General features: G+C 35.3%; 2 protein-coding genes across 13 annotated transcripts in view; both read left to right on the top strand.

Annotated features, from left to right (window-relative positions):
- The window catches only part of Naaladl2 (N-acetylated alpha-linked acidic dipeptidase like 2), a 1,175,859-nt gene that overhangs the window by 552,660 nt on the left and 603,363 nt on the right, over positions 1 to 19,836 (top strand). The gene's annotated exons all lie outside the window — the stretch shown is intronic.
- Positions 4,560 to 19,500, top strand: LOC125620073 (uncharacterized protein CXorf38-like). The gene is given in 3 exon segments (XM_048814376.1): positions 4,560 to 4,602; positions 16,197 to 16,304; positions 16,307 to 19,500. Coding segments are annotated over 3 exon segments (963 nt in total). The 3' UTR covers positions 17,119 to 19,500.

The following is a 19,836-nucleotide window of genomic DNA, read 5'->3' as shown; positions in this document are numbered from 1 at the left end:
TCTTCTAAATTAAATTTGGAATTAAGGAAAGCAAATCTTTTTTTTTAATTTTAGAGAAACATAGGTATTTTAAATCTAATGAGTTCATAAAATTTTTGTGACTGCAAGTTTTAATTTACAAAAGGAAACAAAGTTTAAGCTATGGGCTAGGCTTGGAGTTCAATGGTAGAGTCCTTACCAAGCATGCATAAGGTCTTGGGTTCAATCCTCAGCACTGTAATATATGTAGTTCATAAACTGTGGTCTATTTTAACATCAAGAAGGAAGGGTAATCTCAAATTTTAAGAATTGCACTTACCTTTATTAAATGATTACTACATCTTCTAATCAACCTTTCAATGTCCTCAAAATACAGCATTATATAACTGACATCACAGCCTATCTAAAACAACTAATTTTGTTTGTTTTTCTAAGAAATCCTATTTTTCTCCCAAATTTTACAAAATAATTTGATTAATTGCCATAACAGCATGATTTCATTTATTTAGAAAAAATGTAACAATTTTTGGTTCATAATTAGTTTTTTTCTTTATTTTTTTGGTTTTTAGTGCCATTAAATTCATGTTAAAAATAAATTTTTTCACTTAAAACATAGCCATGAAGATGTCTATCAGTAGAACCAAACTAGTGGCTTGAACCTCAACAGATTCAGTCTACTGTTACATAAAACCATTTCCACTTTATGGAACAGGATTAGTGTGTTATAGTACTTAAAATCTTGGACTACAGAATGCCACCTGCTTCTGCTGAGGTATGTAGACAAAGACTCTTGGAAGCTGGCCAGGTTTGTGCAATACTCAAACCCATTGCTTACGTGTTTGACAGTAACATCTGGTAACACAGATGTTGAATTGTAGAGAGCCATAATTATTTTGAGATAAGGGAGAAGTTGTCTTACTACCTCAGGTATTAGAAAGAGGCAATCATTTTGTACTTCTCTGGCAGCATATGTTTTCTCAGTTTCACAGATAAAATTTCTAGATCGTGTACAACATTGAGATTAAGAATCATTATGTGTTTTTAAGCAAGAGGAAGGTTTCAAAAGAGCATAAAGAATGTGATGAATATGTTTTGTTGTCTCCAAGTGCCTGTCCAAAAACCATTGAGCTAGGTGACAAAAATTCATAGGCTAGGCTATTTCAAAGAAAAGTTGATGACAATAACCTCTCTTGGTTTCACACTCTGTCTTGGAACCACTCATAAGTAAGACTGTCAGATTTTGTACCAATGAAAAGATTCTGTCTTAGCTTTGTTTATCTCAGCTGTTAAGAATTCTTTTCCATTTCTTTCTCTCTCTCAGACAGATTATTATAAAAAAGGATATGACAGGTGCCAGTGAATCTGTATGTTGTTTGTCTTTTACAGCAATATCTTACATGCTGTGTGCATCCATGAAAATAATGATCTAGTATCTTTTGGAAACGTTTACCTGCAGGACTCAGGAACTGACATTTATAATCTGGTAGCATTGTAACCAGTTTAGATAGCTTACTTTAATGTGTGTCTATTTGCTGTAGTCAATGAGAACAACTCATTGTGATATTTAAAGGATTTAAAGATTACCATCTACAATTTTACCTCCCCTCTGCTATTCGCCCTCAAAATCTGAATATGAGATTGCCATTCATTGATTTATACATTCTTTGTGTCATCGAATATTAATGATAGCCTACCACATGTAAGGCATTCTGGTAAGGGCCAAATACACAATAGTGATTGAAATAGACACAGGCTTTGCCCTTCTATAATTCACAGGTTAGTCACAAGAGTTACTAATTCAAACACCTTCAGGGCCAAGCCACTAAAGGTGGTGAGTGAAGCTGTGAATGTAAGCCCATAATTAGTGGTAGAGGCTGTGGCTGAAAGAGAGCGAATGTTCTACCAGATGGAATTGAATTCAAAATTTGTTTAAACAATGAATCATATTAAAAGAAAAAAAAAATCACACCTGCAGTCTGAGCACTCTGGCTCTCTGCCCGTAAGTTTGAGAGTCTGGCAGTGAATCAGAGGAGGGATGATCTAGACAATGTGAGAACTTAGGAGCTGATTCTCTGACTTATTGCCTATCAAGTGATCAACAATGGGTAGGCACCAGCCTTAAAGAAGTCAGCTATGAAGCTGTGAAGGCATGGGTGAGTTTTCCAGTTTTTGTTTAGGAAAAATTCCAGTTTCTGTATAGGCTGCATGTGGGTCACAGTAGCCTGTTGCTGACAGATGCCCTACTGAGCAGATTCAGCATTCTGACTGATATGCTGGTTTTTAAAATTTATAGTAGCTTGTATGCCTCTGACAACCTGTTTATCATCCTATAAACTGGAAATGGTCTTTTAATTCATAGCAAACAGTTTAAATGTTTGAAACTGCCATGAGGTTACTTTAATTGAATGCATGTCAGACTACCTCTAGACCACAAATTTGCAGATTTATTTATTTATATATTTATTGGTACTGGGGATTGAATCAGGTGCACTCGACCACTGAGCCACATCCCCAGCCCTATTTTGTATTTTATTTAGAGACAAGGTCTCACTGCGTGGCTTAGTGCCTCGCCATTGCTGAGGCTGGCTTTGAACTCAGGAACCCTCTTCTTCAGCCTTCCTGGAGGCTGGGATTACAGGTGTGTATCACTGAGCCCAGCTACAGAATTTTTTGATTAAGCATGATAGCACAAATAAATTTAAGATAAATAAAGATAAATAAATTAATAATGAACAATCACTAAAAATATTGATAAATAATAAAAAAAAATAATTCCATTGTATAACAACCATATATACAAATTTTGTGATCACACCATACTACTATATGTGAATTACAAATCTGTTCAAAGATTGAAATTTTAAAATGAATGAAATGTCTTAATATTTTATATGCATACTTTAAAATATGATCCTACATATACTACACCACAAAGGCTGTTAGTTAAATCATAGTGATATTAAATAATAATAAAATATAGCAACCACAATAAAATAACAAATATTAATATTGTTTGAGTTTTATTACCTTTTATATACTGCATCAGAGAAATGGAGGAAAGTAATTGCCAAGTAAATTTTCTAAACTCATAAAGTCAAATTGTTAATGTGTATTCTATTAATGCTATTCTTTTTATCATTTAACAGATTAAGGTCTTCCTTTTAGTTTATATTTGTTTTTAACAGTTGGTATCAACTAAGTAATTCCTTATGAGGATGATCTTTGAGGGTTTATAAGCATGGTTATGGTAATAGGAAATTATCAGAAATAAATTCCAAAATTTGGACAAATATCTGGCACAAAAAATGTAGTAAAATGATATAAAAGTCTGTAGCAAATATAGCCACCTTCAACCAGGTTTCTAAGTTTATAGAGCTAGTTATTTGTTGTTGACTCTACTAGGCCATCCCTTAAAAAATGAACCTAATGCAAAATTTTTACATGATTTGTACCATCAAAATATTGTGAATAAAAAGATGGGAAGCTTCGATGATTTTCTTCTGCAAGGGAACATGAGAAATTAGGTCTATGGATACAAAATTACTGGGAAAATGGAAGAAAACTGATACATCAACAATATTATACAGATGTAAATTAAGGATTTGGTGGCCATGGTGCCGGAATAATGTGGATATTCAATAATTGCTACATTATGTAAAATTCTAACATACCTAAATAAGTTCCCAAGTCAAGTGTCTTAGAATAGAAATTATGGAAGCTACCCAGACAAGCCATGGGATTTTACTATAAAATAGTAAACTTCACAAGTTTACTTCCCAACTTGAGGTATGTGCCTATTTATAATTTTTTCCAGTTTTATGTTTAAGAATCTGCATGTTTTAGTAACAAAAAGTTTACTAACAGGAGAGGTCTTAATGAAGTCTCCTGCTGAATTGCCCCAAAACTTAAAGGTTTATACACTTCTAAGGTGTCTAGCATTTTCACCCACATAGGGAGAGAAATAAGAGGCAACTCTTCCCAGTTCGCCAGCTGCTGTTACTTTTCTGTACCACATTATGTCACTGTTGAAAACTGGAATGTCCTTCTTACAAATGATGTTCCTGGTGCAATGAGTCCTTCCTTGCTTAGGGTAATTTAAAAGCCAACTTGATTCCAGGAAAGGGCATTGGTAATGTCTCAGTCTGACAGCAGAGTTTCTTCTGTGCATAGGTCCTCAGAGACACAGCTGTTTATATGTGACATTTTTGGTTCATGTACGAAAGGCTTTGCCTTGGGTTCCAGTCAGCTTGTGGGGCTAAAATTATCAGTAGTGGACTAGCCTAACATCATTCACCTAGAAATACTATTACTGGGCGTAGTTAACAGGATTTACTAAAATTTAAATGTAACAGAAACCTAAAATGGGTTTGGATAGGTTTAAATGTTTAAACATTTAAAAAATAGCAATTATATTTTCTTTTGAAAGAAGAGATTACCTGTATCTGAAACCAAAAACAAGTGAATGGATCTCTGTCAGTCAGGTGCAGCTTTGCTGAGCAGGCAGGCTTCTGATCTCATTTGGATCATTGTGTTCTTGGGTACTGACAGGGGACTGGTTAATCTTGGCCTGTTCCGCTAGGATGAGTTTACTGTTGATTGGCTCCCTTTCAAAGTGTGAAGCTGGTATTGATTGACTGACTTTCAGAGGCTGTTCACTGAAGGGAGTTGTTATTAAAATTTAAAAATCCCTTCTGAACCTACATAGAATTAAGATTTTCTTAGAAATATGGGATCTTTTTTAATTCTCATCTTTATTCCCAACTAATGCAACTACCCACTCAGTTTATGTTAATTCTTCTGAGCGACTTTGCCCAGAATTTACTCAAAGTCAAACCTTCAAAGGAGTCTATAATGTTTCTTAGGTTCTTAAATGATCATTCCTAGGTGATTCCCCCATGCATATACCTATATTTTGAGCACCTGTGACTGCCTTGAATGATTTCAAGGTGATTTTTTGGTACCTTTATCACCAGAAAAATCTTATAAAAACCAAATTTCATTTCTGTGGCATTATCCCACTGGACTACAAAGATTAACCTGTTGATCAGAAGTATAATAATATGGTAAATCACATCTCTGCTCAGAAAAAGACAATCTTTATTCTCATAAAGACAACATCCTCTTGTAATTAAAAGCCCAGATTTTAAAGAACTAATGATTCTCTTTCAATTAGTTAGTAGGTCACCTTGAGAAACTAATATCTCCGTGCCTCTATTTTATCATCTATAAAGGGAGGTAAAATATTAATTTTCAGATTATTAGGACTAAATGAGTAACTTCCTATAAAGTGTTTAGAACAGTCCTGGTACATAAGTGTCATATGATAATAGTCTCCCCCCCCCGTGTGTGTGTGTGTGTGTGTGTGTGTGTGTGTGTTATTAGTATCATGGACTTTTACAAAACCACAAAGAGAATAAAAGGAAGAAGCTTTTAAATTTGTCATCCTGTTTGCTATATTTTCTCACTTCTGAGAAATAATGTAGGATGACTTTGACACCTAAGCTGTGAAAAATTGAGAATAAATATAAATTCAACAAAATATAACAGAAGGATCAACATCCCAAATGTCTGTTTATGTCTGATAAAAGCCCACTCTGTGAGTGAGAGGGTTTATAGCAAATCACAATATTCTTCTTATGACAAACTCCTGTTATTTTAAAGAATTAAAAGAAGTTCAAAATGAGTAAGAGCAAGCTTTGATTAAATTTGAAGGAGGAAATGTCAGATAGGAGAGGTGAAGCTACCTGAGGAAGTAGGGGGATCACTTACAGTTGGTCATCCTGGTGGTGTTATAATTGACTGCATCCTGTGACCTTGGAATTTTCAAACCCATTTGAGTCAGTGGTTCTCCACCTTGGCTGCACATAACAAACCCCTGGAGAGGCTACAAAACATAAGTTGCCTGAGCCAGACCATTAGGACAGTAGGGCCTGAGTCTAGGCAGTTTCTCAAAGCTCCTCCGAACAATATAAAGTGCAGCGGGGGCTGGGTGTTGCAGGAGCTTTTTGGCTAATAATGTCTGGTCTGTGCAGCTGCTGCAGCTGCTGCAGCTGCTGCCCCTGTGACCCTTTCTTCTTTGTCAGGTAGAACATGATTCTTTGAACTTTGGCATCCGATACTCTCAGGCTCAAAGTGACAGGAACAAACCTGGCTAGTAGACAGAAACATCAGTGTCTTCAACACAGTGAAAGTTTAGGAAGCTTGTAGTAATACGGAATAAAAGATTATGATGAATGACAATTTGTATATAGGGAGTTATTTCATGATGCTTCTGTTTCATGTGAAACAGAGCTTCTTCCTTTCCCTTTTCTTTTTAATTTCCTCTTTGGTTTACTTTATGGTCTATGTTGAATATAATTATGTTATCTGTGATTAGTATTCATACTGATGTTTTCATTAATAATTTAGTTTCTCTAGATATTTATGAGTATTGCATTTAGAAGACTAGGTAGTGTTACCAGTGGCTGGGCATTAGGTTCACCTGAGATGCTTTGAAAAGGTAAATCTTTGGACATTATTCAAAATCAACTGATCAGAACCCTTGGAGGTGAAACACAGGCCTTCACATTTAAACAAAAAAAAAAACCCTCTTCACATAACAATAATGTACACCCAATTTTGAGAAACACTTGTTTAAAAGGTGCAGATAAAATACTAACAGAGGGGGAAAAAAACAAAGCAGTGATATGCTAAGAGTAAAATAAACAGTGTGAATTAATTTGGCAAAAAATTTTGAGGAAAAAAAATATAAAATGCATTCTTACCAACGCATTTTAGATACTTACCAAATGCATTCTTACCAAATGCATTCTAGATACTCCTTGTAGGAGAGTATTTAGAAAGCAGTATGGTAAATTCAAATCCATCAAAATTCAAGGAGATGGAGAAATTACCATCTGAGGTCAGTGTTAGACCAAGGACTCATATTTTTAGATTTAATTGGTTGTCAGAAGTGAGTACTACTTCTTCAGCATTTTGAAGGTATATTAAAACCTATGTTAAATACTGAAGTGAATTCTAGATTTAAAATAGACCATAATCCTTTTGATGCATGTTGGACTCTGGTTCCTATTTTTGAACAAACCTTTAGATAAATAGTTGTACTACCTCAGTGAAGATAGTATTAATAATTTTCTGCATGAGTGCAGTTCATTATTTGAAGATGAAATATGTGATTAGTATATATTGAATTACATATAATGTGATCAGTGATTGATTATGCTTTTTATTTCCTACATTGCCTTTTTATTTGAATACTATGTTGAAATTATACTCCTCACTGGTTTTGAAAAGTATATAACAAAGAGACTCTTGAATTTGGTATAATAAATTGTTTGATGTAGCTTATATTTTTTTTGTTATTTTAATAGGACATTCAATATGAGATATTGATTAAATTATTAAATCTTACTCTATTAAGTTACTTAACTTGCGATAGAACATTGTAGATTGTCCTTCAAAAATTCCGACCACCTAGCATTAACAACCTAGAACTTTTCATGTGATCCTAAGTATCATATGATTGGTTTATATAGCTCATCTGGTTAATCTGTTAAGTCCCATCTACATCAAATCAATACAAAGGAGTTAATTGAGCCAGGTATAAATCATTTTATTAACAACCACAATGACATTTCTTTACCCAACAAAGCACTAGCACTAAGTGTCACCTTCAACCTGTCTCTGTATCTCTCTTCCTCTCTTTGTTACTGAAAAATAAAGGAAAAAAAAAAAGTAAATGTGGAAAATTCAGTCAAAGAACTTGTCTTCTAAAAATTTAAGAAAATGCTTAAGATACTTTGAAAATTACTTAATTTTAATGAGTTAGAAAATTCACTAAAATAATTATTTATACTAAAAATCATAAAAAGGAGCAGATGGATTAGCCTTGGGACATCCTTTCTCCAGAACTCAAAAAAGATCTTTTGCATCTCGATAAAATACAACAGCGAATGCAGGAGGCAGCATTGTGTAGCTGTCAAAGATGGGGTTGTGAGTTAAATCTTAGTTCAAATCTTGAGTCCAGATTTATTTGTATCCAATATGTATCCTTTAATTCTCTAAGCATCAGCTTTATCAGTTCTACAATAGGAAGAATAGTGCTTAACAAGCAGAATCACTATAAATAATATAGTGTTTGTAAATAAACTGAAAAACAATAGACTTCGAGTAGTATGTCTAATAGATGTTTTAATTATGTATATGTATAATTTTAACAATTAAGCCACTCTAAATTAGACTTCTTGAGCTCTAAGCTGGAAATTCATACCTATTTTCCCAACCATGTTTGTATAGTAATGTCATAGGATCAACTTGCTGTCACTTAGCATTTGTAGATCTACCATAAGCTGCCTGAAAATGAAGAGGAACAGGGAATCAGGAATTTAACTAGGATTCTTAAATTGACTAATATCTTGATTTATCAGTTTCTGTCCTTTGGGGTATATATAATTTGATGCAATTCTAAGGGAGTGATTAACAGTTTTCTAAATAACTCACAGAACTGAAGTTGATTGACTCACAGAATCCATTCCATTTCAGGTCTTCAATGAGCTGTTCATTTAATTAATCAGAAGCCAATTTTTCTGAAAAATTAAAATTGACATTTTAGTCTAATACCCCACCCTCAAGAGGGAAAAAGTTACAAAAGAGGCCTATGTATCTTTGTAGGAAATTTCAAGCACTTCATGGGGGTGGGGGGGTAAAAAGGTTTTCTTTTACTTAAATCTCTTAATCATAAAGGAATTATTTTAGGTATTGGAGCAGAATTCGGATGGAATAATTTATTTCTTCAGTCACCAAACATTGTTGTATGTCTATTATGTGCGAGGCACCTTCAGCTTCTAGCCGACCATCATCTTTAATATTTCATAGCCCAGTGCTGTTGGCACATGTCAGAAGGATACTGATTTTGTGGCCTCATCTGGAGACAAAGGAAACCATTGCTGTCTCACAATGAGAACAATTTTCACCTCAAGCAAAAAAGCAAGAACACTGTGGTTTATAATACGCTGTTCAGCACAGATATTACACTATTCTGAATTGACAGATTGACAGGTAGAACAATCACTAGGAGCTTAGATCTGGGTGGCACTTTGCATTTGAGATAAGGTGACCTGTTAGGAATTTGGGGGGTAAAACTTCTGGACTCCAGGTTTACTCCAAAATCTTGGGTAGTATTTTAATTTTAATTTTAGGATATATCAGAAGAAAAATAAGTGAAGTCAAAGTAGAGATGATCTATTTAGCTTTATCTAGATAAACAGTTAAAATTGATTCATTTCCAAATCTAGTCATACATAAGAGTAGTGACCAAAATTAAAGACTGGCTGCATGTTTAGCTTTATTTTAGGAATCTGAAGACCTTGGGAAAGTCCCCTGGTGTTGACTCTAAGTGACTCTGATTTAAGGAAGTTAATGTTTCTTTAGATCTGTTTGTCACCTATAAAATGAAATTTGGAACTAAACCACTGGTTTTTCAACCCTTTAGTATTACCCTGGAAACTACCTAAACATTTTGATACCTGAGCCCTATCACCAGAGATTGTGACTTAATTAAGTTGGCCTGTGGACAGCATTCACATTTAACTTGATTTCCAAATTCTGTTCTGCAGTAGACTTAAGAACTGCTGGACCAGATGGTCTTAAGGTTCTTAATATATGGACAGAGTTATTATAAATGTGAAGTTTGTACTGGAAAAGTATTAGAGAGGTAGTACTGAATTCAATTTGAATAATATCTAAAATTGTTAAATATTCATTTTTTTGGAAATCATTAAAAGCTAGTCACCATTGGTATTGTTCTTTGTATATTTTCCATCTCAAAAAAAGAAATCATGCATTTTGTTATAGTTCAATGATCAATGGATTATTATTAATATTTGCTTCAAATTCAGATCCTTGGCCCACATGAAACTATATGATTATGTCATCATTTGATTGATATTTCATTGCTTGGCTTACAAATTGCTCACTCTCCTTAAGTCATTTGCTAATTTGGCTTCTTTCGTGGCAACTTAAAAATACATATGTAAAATTATTTTGTTACTCATTTTTTACAAAAAAAACTAAGAAATCACATTTTCAGAATAGTATTATGTATGAAGCAATAATGCAATATTCCATGTATTTAGCCACCAGTATAAAAACTGAGAAAATTCTAATCATGTTTGAAATGTGTGAACACAATTGAAATGTATCTTTATAATTTTTAAAAAATTACACTATTCTAAAGAATCTTTCACTTCTGAACTCCAGTGTTTAAAATATAAACAATGGGTTTTATGGCAGTGCTTGTTCTCTTAAGAAAAAGGAATAAATTGAGTTTCTAATCAGAATGAATTAAGTTTTTGAAAAGATAGTCAGAAAATATGAATAGGGTTAAATGATTAAAATTTATTCCAGGGGCTGGGATTATGGCTCAGCAGTAGAGCGCTTGCCTAGCACGGGCAAGACCCGGGTTCGATCCTCAGCACCACATAAAAATAAAGACATTGTGTTGTGTCCATCTTCAACTAAAAAATAAATATTTTTAAAAAATTATTCCAATTTTCTTCTGCCCTTCCTTTTTTCTTTTACTTTTCTCATTTTATGCCAAGTGTTGAACCCAGGACCTTGTACATGCTAAGCCCGAGATCTACCACTGAGCTACACTCCTAGCGAGTTCTCGAAGACCAACCATAGTGAGGAGACTACCTTAAAAAAATATCTGATGCTCTCTCAAAACAAGTTGTAAAAAGAAAATCTACTGAAATTTCACTGTTAGCCATATTCTATTTTTTTGAAATGTATGTAAACCGTAATGAATGTGTGAAAAATTTTGTCCTCTGTGGGTTTTAAAAACTTTTCGGAAAATTTGGTAATCAAATGAAAAGATAAAGTATATTTATTCAAGTGTTCATGTTAAATTCCAACAAAAGTGCATGAGTTCAAACTGAATATTTCAGCTTAATAAAGATGGTTGACTAAATTAATTTAGATGAACATGTTCAAAACTTTATTTATAAATATAAAATTATCTGCAAATGCATTGAAAAATTAGCCATCTATATATGTAAGATTCTCAAAAAAATCTAAAAAAAGGAATCAAAGAGAAGCCTTTGACTGGATTGATACTGCAAATATGTGGATTAGTTTAATCAGGGTTACTGAAGTAAATCTGCAACAAAAACTAGCTGATTTGAGTGTTTGTTGTGTCTAGGCCAATAAAGATGCCATGTACACAAGCTAAAATTTTGTCAAAATGTAGCTAAGTTTAAAAACACAGATTAAGAGTTTAATATTTTAAAGCATTAAATTGTTATTCACTTTTATATAAGTCACCAGTATAGTATTTAAATTAATTTACATAAATTGATATACTTTTTCTAACACTTATATTGTAAGTGGTTATTGATATATGGCTACCAATTTTGAATTGATTCATTTCCAAATTTGCATTACCAGAGACAACTATTATAGCATTTTTTTTTTATAAAAGACAAGTAAAAATTTTAAAATTGTATGTACAGTCTTCCCATGGCTTCCATGAGGGATACAATTCCAAAACCAAAGGCAGCTATCAAATCTTCAGATTCCATATATGTCCTTTATATGGAATAGCTTAGTATTTACATATAACCTATGCATATCATCATGTATATTTTTAAAGCATTGTTAGATCACTTGTAATACCTATTATAATGCTATGTAAATGTTGTTATATTGTATTGTTTAGGGAATGATGATGACAAAAGTCTTTACATGTTCAGTACAGAAATTTTTTTTTTCAAATTTTTGGTCCATGTTTAGTTGAATTCATAGATATAGAATCCATAGATATGGAGGGCTGTCAGGAAAAAAGATATGTGTGTACACACAAATATATATATAAACATACACATGCAAAAGTATATACAGTATTTAATTGCTTATCATCTCCAAGAAGTAAGCACTTATTTGGAAATATTGGTAATTAAAAGAAAGAATTATGTTATGGTTTTGAATAATCTCTAATGGTGTCAAAGTTGAAAAACTTGCTTTTTCAGGAGAGGAGAAATTTTGTTAAAAAATGGTAATTTAAAAGTTATTTTTCCCATATTTCATCAGAAATAGTCCATGAAATTAATATTTATTTCCAAGCATTAGCTCTCTATAAGTAAATTTGTATTTACGTTCTGGTGAAAATTATTGCATTAAAATAAAACTCAGTTTGGAATTATGATCTGGTGTGATATTCATTAAATACATACAATAATTTTACACAAATGCAAATAGAAGAACAAAAATTCAATTACATCACTGTTAGGAGATATTGATGTTATCGATGATCACTTTCTTTTAAGGAGTTTGCCTAAGTGTGTTCCCAATAGTATTTTAAGCAATTATTTAGGCATCAAAGAGCTCTTGAGTGTATGTTCCTGAGTTCAAGCAACAGAAAGAAATTATAGATCAGCTAACAGCTCACAGAATCAATATGAAGACCAAATACAGAATTTGAAAGATGGATATGGAACAAAAGAAGCTATTCAAAGGCTTAAGAGGAAGTCACACAAGCTCTTTTATTAGGATAGCAGTACTGGCGGTGACAAATGATGGTGAAAATCCTCATAACAATGTCCCAAATGATGCCCTAAATACTTCCCTGTTTTCTCATCTTTCCCTCCAGACTCAAATTCTCTGGCTGGATCAGGCTGGGTGAAGTGCTGGAGGAACAGGGAATCATCAGAACTCATGTTGGGTAGTAGAGGTGGAATCTGTCTTCCACCAAGACATACTCAATTAGAAATCAACCAGTCTACCCTAAAGTGATGATGCTGGAATGCTGTATAGTCAGAGACAATACCAAAGTGCATGATGTAGCAATTCTGTTTTTTTTTTTTTTTTTTTGCTTTGCCAAGATTTCTATAACAAGTGTAGAGCACTGATTTTTTTATTCTTCATATGGCCTAATGATGTATTATGTATCTCTGTCAGGAGAAAAAGAAATTAAATGACTTGCCACTCTGTGGTTATCAATCAATTATTGCAATTATTCTGATAGTGTCTTGTAAACTTGCTTTTACTAAAGACTGAACCATTTTTTAACATCCTTCTCATAGCTTCAGTTTTCAATAGCATTTTTTTTTTTACAGAGTCTCATCTATGGGTGTGACTTTCTTTTACAAACCCATCTATTATCTATGTTATCACAGTTACAGCAATTAGAATTTCACCTTGTAATTTTTCTAAACTTATTATTTGGAATGTTAGGTAGCTTTTGCTTTTGTTAAAGTTGTTTGTTGAGGTTGCTCAATGCCTCATACTGATTGTAAGATCACACATAATGTTCTAACAAGTTTGGTGCAAAGTAAAAACTGAGTTTTGGAGAAAAGGATATTGACTCCCTTTTTAGTAGCATATTATTTGTTACTTTAAATTCCTCACCTTCCTTTTTCCAATTGTCCATAATGTTTTGTGCACCCTCCAGATCCAGCATATTGGAAAGTTATATTGCCAGTGGGGTGCAGTGGCATATGCCTATAATCACAGCTATTCTGGACACTGAGACAGGAGGATTGCATATTTGAGATTTCAACCTCTGCATTTTAATGACACCCTATCTCAAAAAATAAAAAGGGCAGAGGGTATAGCTTAGTGATAGAATGGCCTTAGCACTGCCCCATTCATGTCCCAAAGAAAAGGAGGAGAAAGGGAGAAGAGGAAGAGGAAAGTTGTAATTCATTGGGTTGTTGTGTTGGCATATTATTTAGAAGACTGCAAACCATTGATTGAAACCATATATTGGTATATAGTGGACAGAATTGCAGGAGAGAAAGCTTCTTTTGCCATATTTATGATGGAGTACAAGACGTTTTTATTTTCTTCAGCTTTGATTGCTTTCATCTTTCTCATACATAGCTAATTCAAATTATCTGTGACTCTTGAGTACATAATATGAGCCTAAAGTTGCACTACATCTTTATACTGTTTGCAAACTCTCTAAGTGATTCTTGCCAGGAACCAGCACTCAAGGGGAATGTTAATACTCCAGGATATTCAAAGAGCTTGATTTGATTTCATTATCAAAGGAAGCTTTGTCAAAGTGAAGATACAAGTGAGGCATATCTTGAACTTTGTTTGTTTCTGTTAATTTGTAGGTTTAATACTTCCTTTATTGTCTTTTCTTTTTCTTTAGGTAAACTAAGATACCTGTATGATTTTTATATATTTTAAGCTTAATATTTGTGTTTCACTTTTTAGGATGTTTCTGGCCATATTAAATATATAATCTCTGATTTGTCAAGCATTCAAATGATGTTGAGGTATGAAGAAAACTTAGATGAAGAAATACTGGCTATACTGACCACTGCTTTCACTTCTTAGGGCTGGGAAAACACAGCTACTATAATACTATAAATAATCTCTGTGATTTGATCGAGCATAATACACATTGTTTCTGAACTTTCCTATTCTGTTAGTCTATATGTAATTCAAAGAAGCAAACCTTTGTGTGTTTGCTTAAGATATAGTATCGTATGAAATGAAGTTGATGTTGCAAAACTATGAGATATAGGAGAGTACGTTTGAATGACTAAAAAAAATACCAAATTTTTCCACTTTAAAAAATTTATCTATCATGCAAAGGAAATATTCAGATTCATCATGTGTGTTTCGTCTACTCCCATCATGTGTGTTTCGTCTAGGTTATGTAAATGTCAGAAAAAATCTACACTCTTTTCAAATGAAGAATGGTACATTCTTAAGTAGAGAGTTATGAAGTTGTTCACAAATGTAGTTCAGAACACTTTTGCCTCCAGAGGCTTTGTTTTATATAATATTTATTTTTTTCTTAATGGAAAGGGGGGTAGATATATTAAGGTTTTAAGTATCATATAAAAAGGCAAAATATGGAAATTTAGTATAGATTAAATGGGATAGCTAAACAGAGCAAACAAATGTGAAGATAGAGGAGTGTTTTGCATTGCTATGACCAAAATAAACAAGGAGAACAATTAGAGAAGGAAAAGTTTATTTTGAATCACAGTTACAGGTCTCAGTCCACAGAGGCCACTCCACTGCTCTGGGCCAAAGGGGAGGCAGCACATTATGGGGGAAATGTCCAATGGAGAAAAGCTGCTCAGCTCATGGTGAGGTCAAGAAGCAGGAGAGAGAAAGAGGAAGAGAGGAAGGGACTACAGTGAAGAAAAATCCTCCTATCACCCAGTCAGTTCATTCAAACTAGGATGGACTAGTGTGTTCTCTGACTATGAGAGCTACTTATTTCACCTCTGACTATTCCTGCATTAACAGTAGATTTGGGGGACACCTCATATTCAAGCCATAACAAGGAAAGAGAGAAGGCTGAGAATGCAAACTGTAATATTCTACTCAAGCGTTGAGAACAGGGGAGATACATAGCTTTGTGTTTCTCCCTTTGCTTATTACTTTAACAGCCACCTATACCTGAGTAGTATCAGGGACCCAAGAGCCCATAGCACTGATATTTTTTTTCTTCCTATTATATTATGAATTGATTCATTTTTCAATTCATCTATTTATACCCACATGGTATAGCTACACAGTTCTTTTTCTGTGCTTCATTGCACCTTTTGGTTTGTACAAGCCTTGGGTGAGTACCACGAGGCAGCTGCTCACACACTGGGGAAGGAAATTCAATGATTCATGAATGTACACAAGAAAGAGCAAAGACTGTGTTTGTTCTCCAAGATAGTCTGCAAGATTCCACTCTCAGTGATGCAGAAATTTGAATGTGAAACAGGTTCTGATCTTGGCATTTTGCCAGAAGTTTCTAGTTTTATTGAAGTTCATAAAGCAAACACTATACAGATTTACATGCTTTTAAGAGAAGCTAAAAAAATGTGATTGCACATTTCACTGTGTGCAATGGCACTTACTTTTTAAATCTAATCAATTTTAAAAACTAATATTGAGTTCAGCTCTAAGACATTATTTTAAAAATAGCTATTTATTGGCTTTTCTAATTAACAAAATAAATGCATGCTCATAAAAGGAAACCTAAATAACATAAGCATGAAGGAAAAAAAGGAAGAGAACCAGTTGTCCTATTTCTTATTTTATGTTAAAATGTATAAATGTGAACATGTATTTGTATGTATAAATATCACATAATAATTTATGTGTATAAATATTATAAATAATATTTTAAATATTATTAATTATATTAACATATATATTTTATATATAAATAATATATATATATAAAATTTTGGGCGCAGAGTACAAGAACTGGGTGAAAGCCGGACACTGCCTGCTGCTACTGCGCAGCTGCCTGCAGGGCTTCGTTGGCCGTGAGGTGCTCTCCTTCCACCGCGGCTTGCTCGCTGCGGCCCCGGCCTGAGCCCCAGCAACACCTGCCGCGGAGGCTCGCGGTGCTGCCCGCGTGCCCGTCAGTTTCAGCCGCAGTGTCAGGTGTGCGCGGAGTGGAAACGGGAGATTTTGAGACATCACATCAACAGGAACGGAGACGTGCACTGGGGAAATTGCCGGCCGGGCCTCTGGCCCGTGGACGCTTGGGAGGTAGCCAAGGCCTTCATGCCCCGAGGACTAGCAGATAAACGAGGCCCCGAGGAATGCGATGCAGTTGCTCTTTTAAGTCTCATCAACTCCTGCGATCACTTTGTGGTTGATCGAAAGAAAGTCACAGAGGTGATTAAGTGTCGCAACGAGATCATGCACTCTTCAGAGATGAAAGTATCGTCTACATGGCTCCGAGACTTTCAGATAAAAATCCAAAATTTTCTAAATGAATTCCAGAATATTCCAGAGATTGTGGCAGTATACTCCAGAATAGAACAGTTGTTGACATCTGACTGGGCTGTTCACATCCCCGAGGAAGATCAGCGAGATGGGTATGAAGGCGAAACAGGAAGTTACCTGAGTGCAAGCCAAGTAAATGAGATCGAAATGGAATTACTGAGGGAAAAACTTCACGAGATGTATCTTCAAGCAGAAGAACAAGAGATGTTGCCCGAAGAGATCTCAAATCGACTGGAAGTGATGAAGGAATTTCTGAGGAACAATGAAGATCTGAGAAATGGTCTTCGAGAAGACATGCAGAAGCTAGACAGCCTCCATCCCCCGAATCCAAAAAGAGACTCAAAGGAGCCTGGGAGAGAGACACCTGAAAGGAAGGACTGAGGTTGACCTTCAACAAAAATCAGGCATGTCCTATGAAAGTCAGCATGGCTTCCAGCTCAGGCAAAAGGAAGAAGTTTCCAGAGTACTATACCCCAGCGGAAAGGAGGTTTTGTTGTCCTGGACTTTGCTCTGATTCTTTGGAAATATATATATATATTACACACACACACACATATATATTTTTTTTCTTTCCCATATTCACAAATTTGCGGTTGTGTGATATATGCCAATCCAAAAATATTAGATACTCTTGTGCCATAGCTGTTAACAGCCAGGGACTTCGGCTACTTCAAAGGTGAGATTCTTTTCTGGGCCAGGCCTGTGTCAAGGCCTCACATGGAGTGCTGTGCCCCAGGCAGATGCATCCTATCCCCCTGCCTGCTGCCTGACAGTGTCTCGCATGCAGATGGCCAGGGCAGGGCTGGAACCTTCCATTTTGGAAAAAGGCAAGAGGACAAAGTGCCTGGAAGGCTGCTCTCTAGCCAACTGAGTATAGAACTGAACCATTCCTAACAGGTTTGAATGGACTGAGGCTCTAGGCCAGGGGACGGCCATGGTGGTGAGTGCAGGGCTGGAGGACAGCGAGTGGCTTGACTAACAAGAGCCCCGGCCCACGTCATATCAGGGATATCAAGGGGAGGGCTCAGTTGGCAGCTTATTTACGATATACTTATGGGGAGTAAACTCGGTGACAGCCGTGGCTATTTTTGTGCAGTTGTATACCCAGTGCCAGGGGCAGGGCCTGGCCCTTACGGCCCAGCGTGTACTCATCTAACTAAACGTTCATCTTTTGGCCTTTGAGTGTTTATGAGTATTTATTGGTATAAATGTCATACTGCTAACTAAGCCTGGTCCTTCATTATGAAATTTAAGAGTGAACTTTCAACATTCTTATAAAACTAAGACATTTCCTTTCAACAGATTCATAAATTCCTTTGTACTTGGCTCTTTTCCTTTTTGCCCCCCAAATCTCCCACTCCTGGCTTCGCCCTGTTTGTGCCTGAATGGCACAGGCACTGCACCATTGTATGCCGTGGTCTATGGGGTCGGCCTCAGTTTCACCCCATCTGATCATTTGCAAGGCCAGTGGCATTAAACTGGGTCAAGTCACCTCTGAACCTTTCAGGGACGGAATTGCCATGTTCCCAGAGCTTTGCCTGGAAGAAGTCCACCATGTCGAGACTGAGGGAAGGTGACCTGCTCCTTTGCCTATCCAGCTTCCCATCAAGGTTGTAATTTGTAGAGAATGGGCGGAGGGAGGAGGTATATTGGGCATATATGTCTACATTAAAATGCATTTACTATAATTCTGTAAAACCTGGGTGAGTGCACATGTGCCTACAGCTTCACGCTTTGTCTTCTCAGTTGCTGTGCAGTTTTGGGTCTTGTGTTTTCTTTTTTCCTGGAGCTCTTTGGGAAGTCTTCAGTGGTGAAGGAAGAATTTTAATTCATCTTGCAACTTTCCCAACTAAGAAACTTTAATGAAATATCTCCTGGTTTCTAGCTCTGAGATACAAAACGTGGAATCAAATGGAATCTGGTTGATGCACTAACCAGTTTAAGACCTGATTTCTCCCTCTAGGAACTTTGGAAAGTGAACTGACTCATCTTATACCTGTGTCTAGTTAATTTTTCCCTATTTATCTGAAAAACACTTATGGAATGTCCACCATGTTAGAGACACTGAAGTAGATGTGCATATAAGGATTTGTAAAGTACGGATGACCATAGACAAGCTATCATCTCATTGGATTTGTCTGCTCTGAAACATCCAAGGTATTCAGAAAACTTTATATCAGTAACAGACAGGAAGGCATGTCCAGAGAGGGCTTTAAAGCCAATGTAGCATATACACAGACATCAGCCTGTGGGCAGCTCTCCAGTGGAGATGGGCCCCGGGGTGTGCACAGAAGGATGTGCACAGTAGCATTGTTACCAGCCATTGACAGAGAGAGGACCCTTAAAGAAAGACTAGCGCATCCATCCTGCAGAGTAGTGGGCAACTGTTAGGAAGAAAGAGATGGCCCTGCAGTGCCGCAGTACAAGCAGGCTGTGGTGGAGCACTCACCCAGCAGCTGAGGCCCTGGCTTCCTTCCTGAGCATCACCACAAAAAAATAAATAGAACATCAAAATGTTTAACAGCACATAGCATGCCGTAAGACTTTTTTTATGTTCTAATAACAGGTCTGGAAAGTCGTGTGTTTTTCCTAACCTTTTGCTGTGCTGTGTCTATAAAGGAATTGGGGCCATGGGGTACTTACAAGTTATTTGGTTTTTCTGTTTTGTATATTCCTGTGTGAAATTTTTACAACAAACATGCATTTGTGTATTTTGAATTTTCTTAATTTGTTTAGTTTCAAAATAATAAAGTATAAATTCAAGTTGCAAGACAAAAAAAAAAGAAAAATAAAATAAAATTTTGATCAGCATAGGATACATACATTTTATCACATATTGTTCTCGAACTAATACTTTCTTCCCATTCTTTGCATCAATTAATAGTAAAAAAATTATAAGAAGGTGGGAAACTGCATTAAAATATAAGTTATTTAAAGAAAATACATATTAATCTTACTCTTTGTAACACTTCAGAAGTTCTCTGAGGAGTAAAGTCACAGGGTTCTCTATATATGAGACTTTATTTCATTTTTAAAAAATGTGGTGCTAAGGATCAAACCCTGTGCCTCACACATGCAAGGTATGTGCTCTACCATTTA

The sequence above is a fragment of the Marmota marmota genome, unplaced genomic scaffold (genome assembly GCF_001458135.2).
Source record: "Marmota marmota marmota unplaced genomic scaffold, marMar, whole genome shotgun sequence".
NCBI classification, from domain to species: Eukaryota; Metazoa; Chordata; class Mammalia; order Rodentia; family Sciuridae; genus Marmota; species Marmota marmota.
The sequence above is the reverse complement of the archived record's forward strand: the minus strand, read 5'-3'. Positions and strand labels throughout refer to the sequence as shown.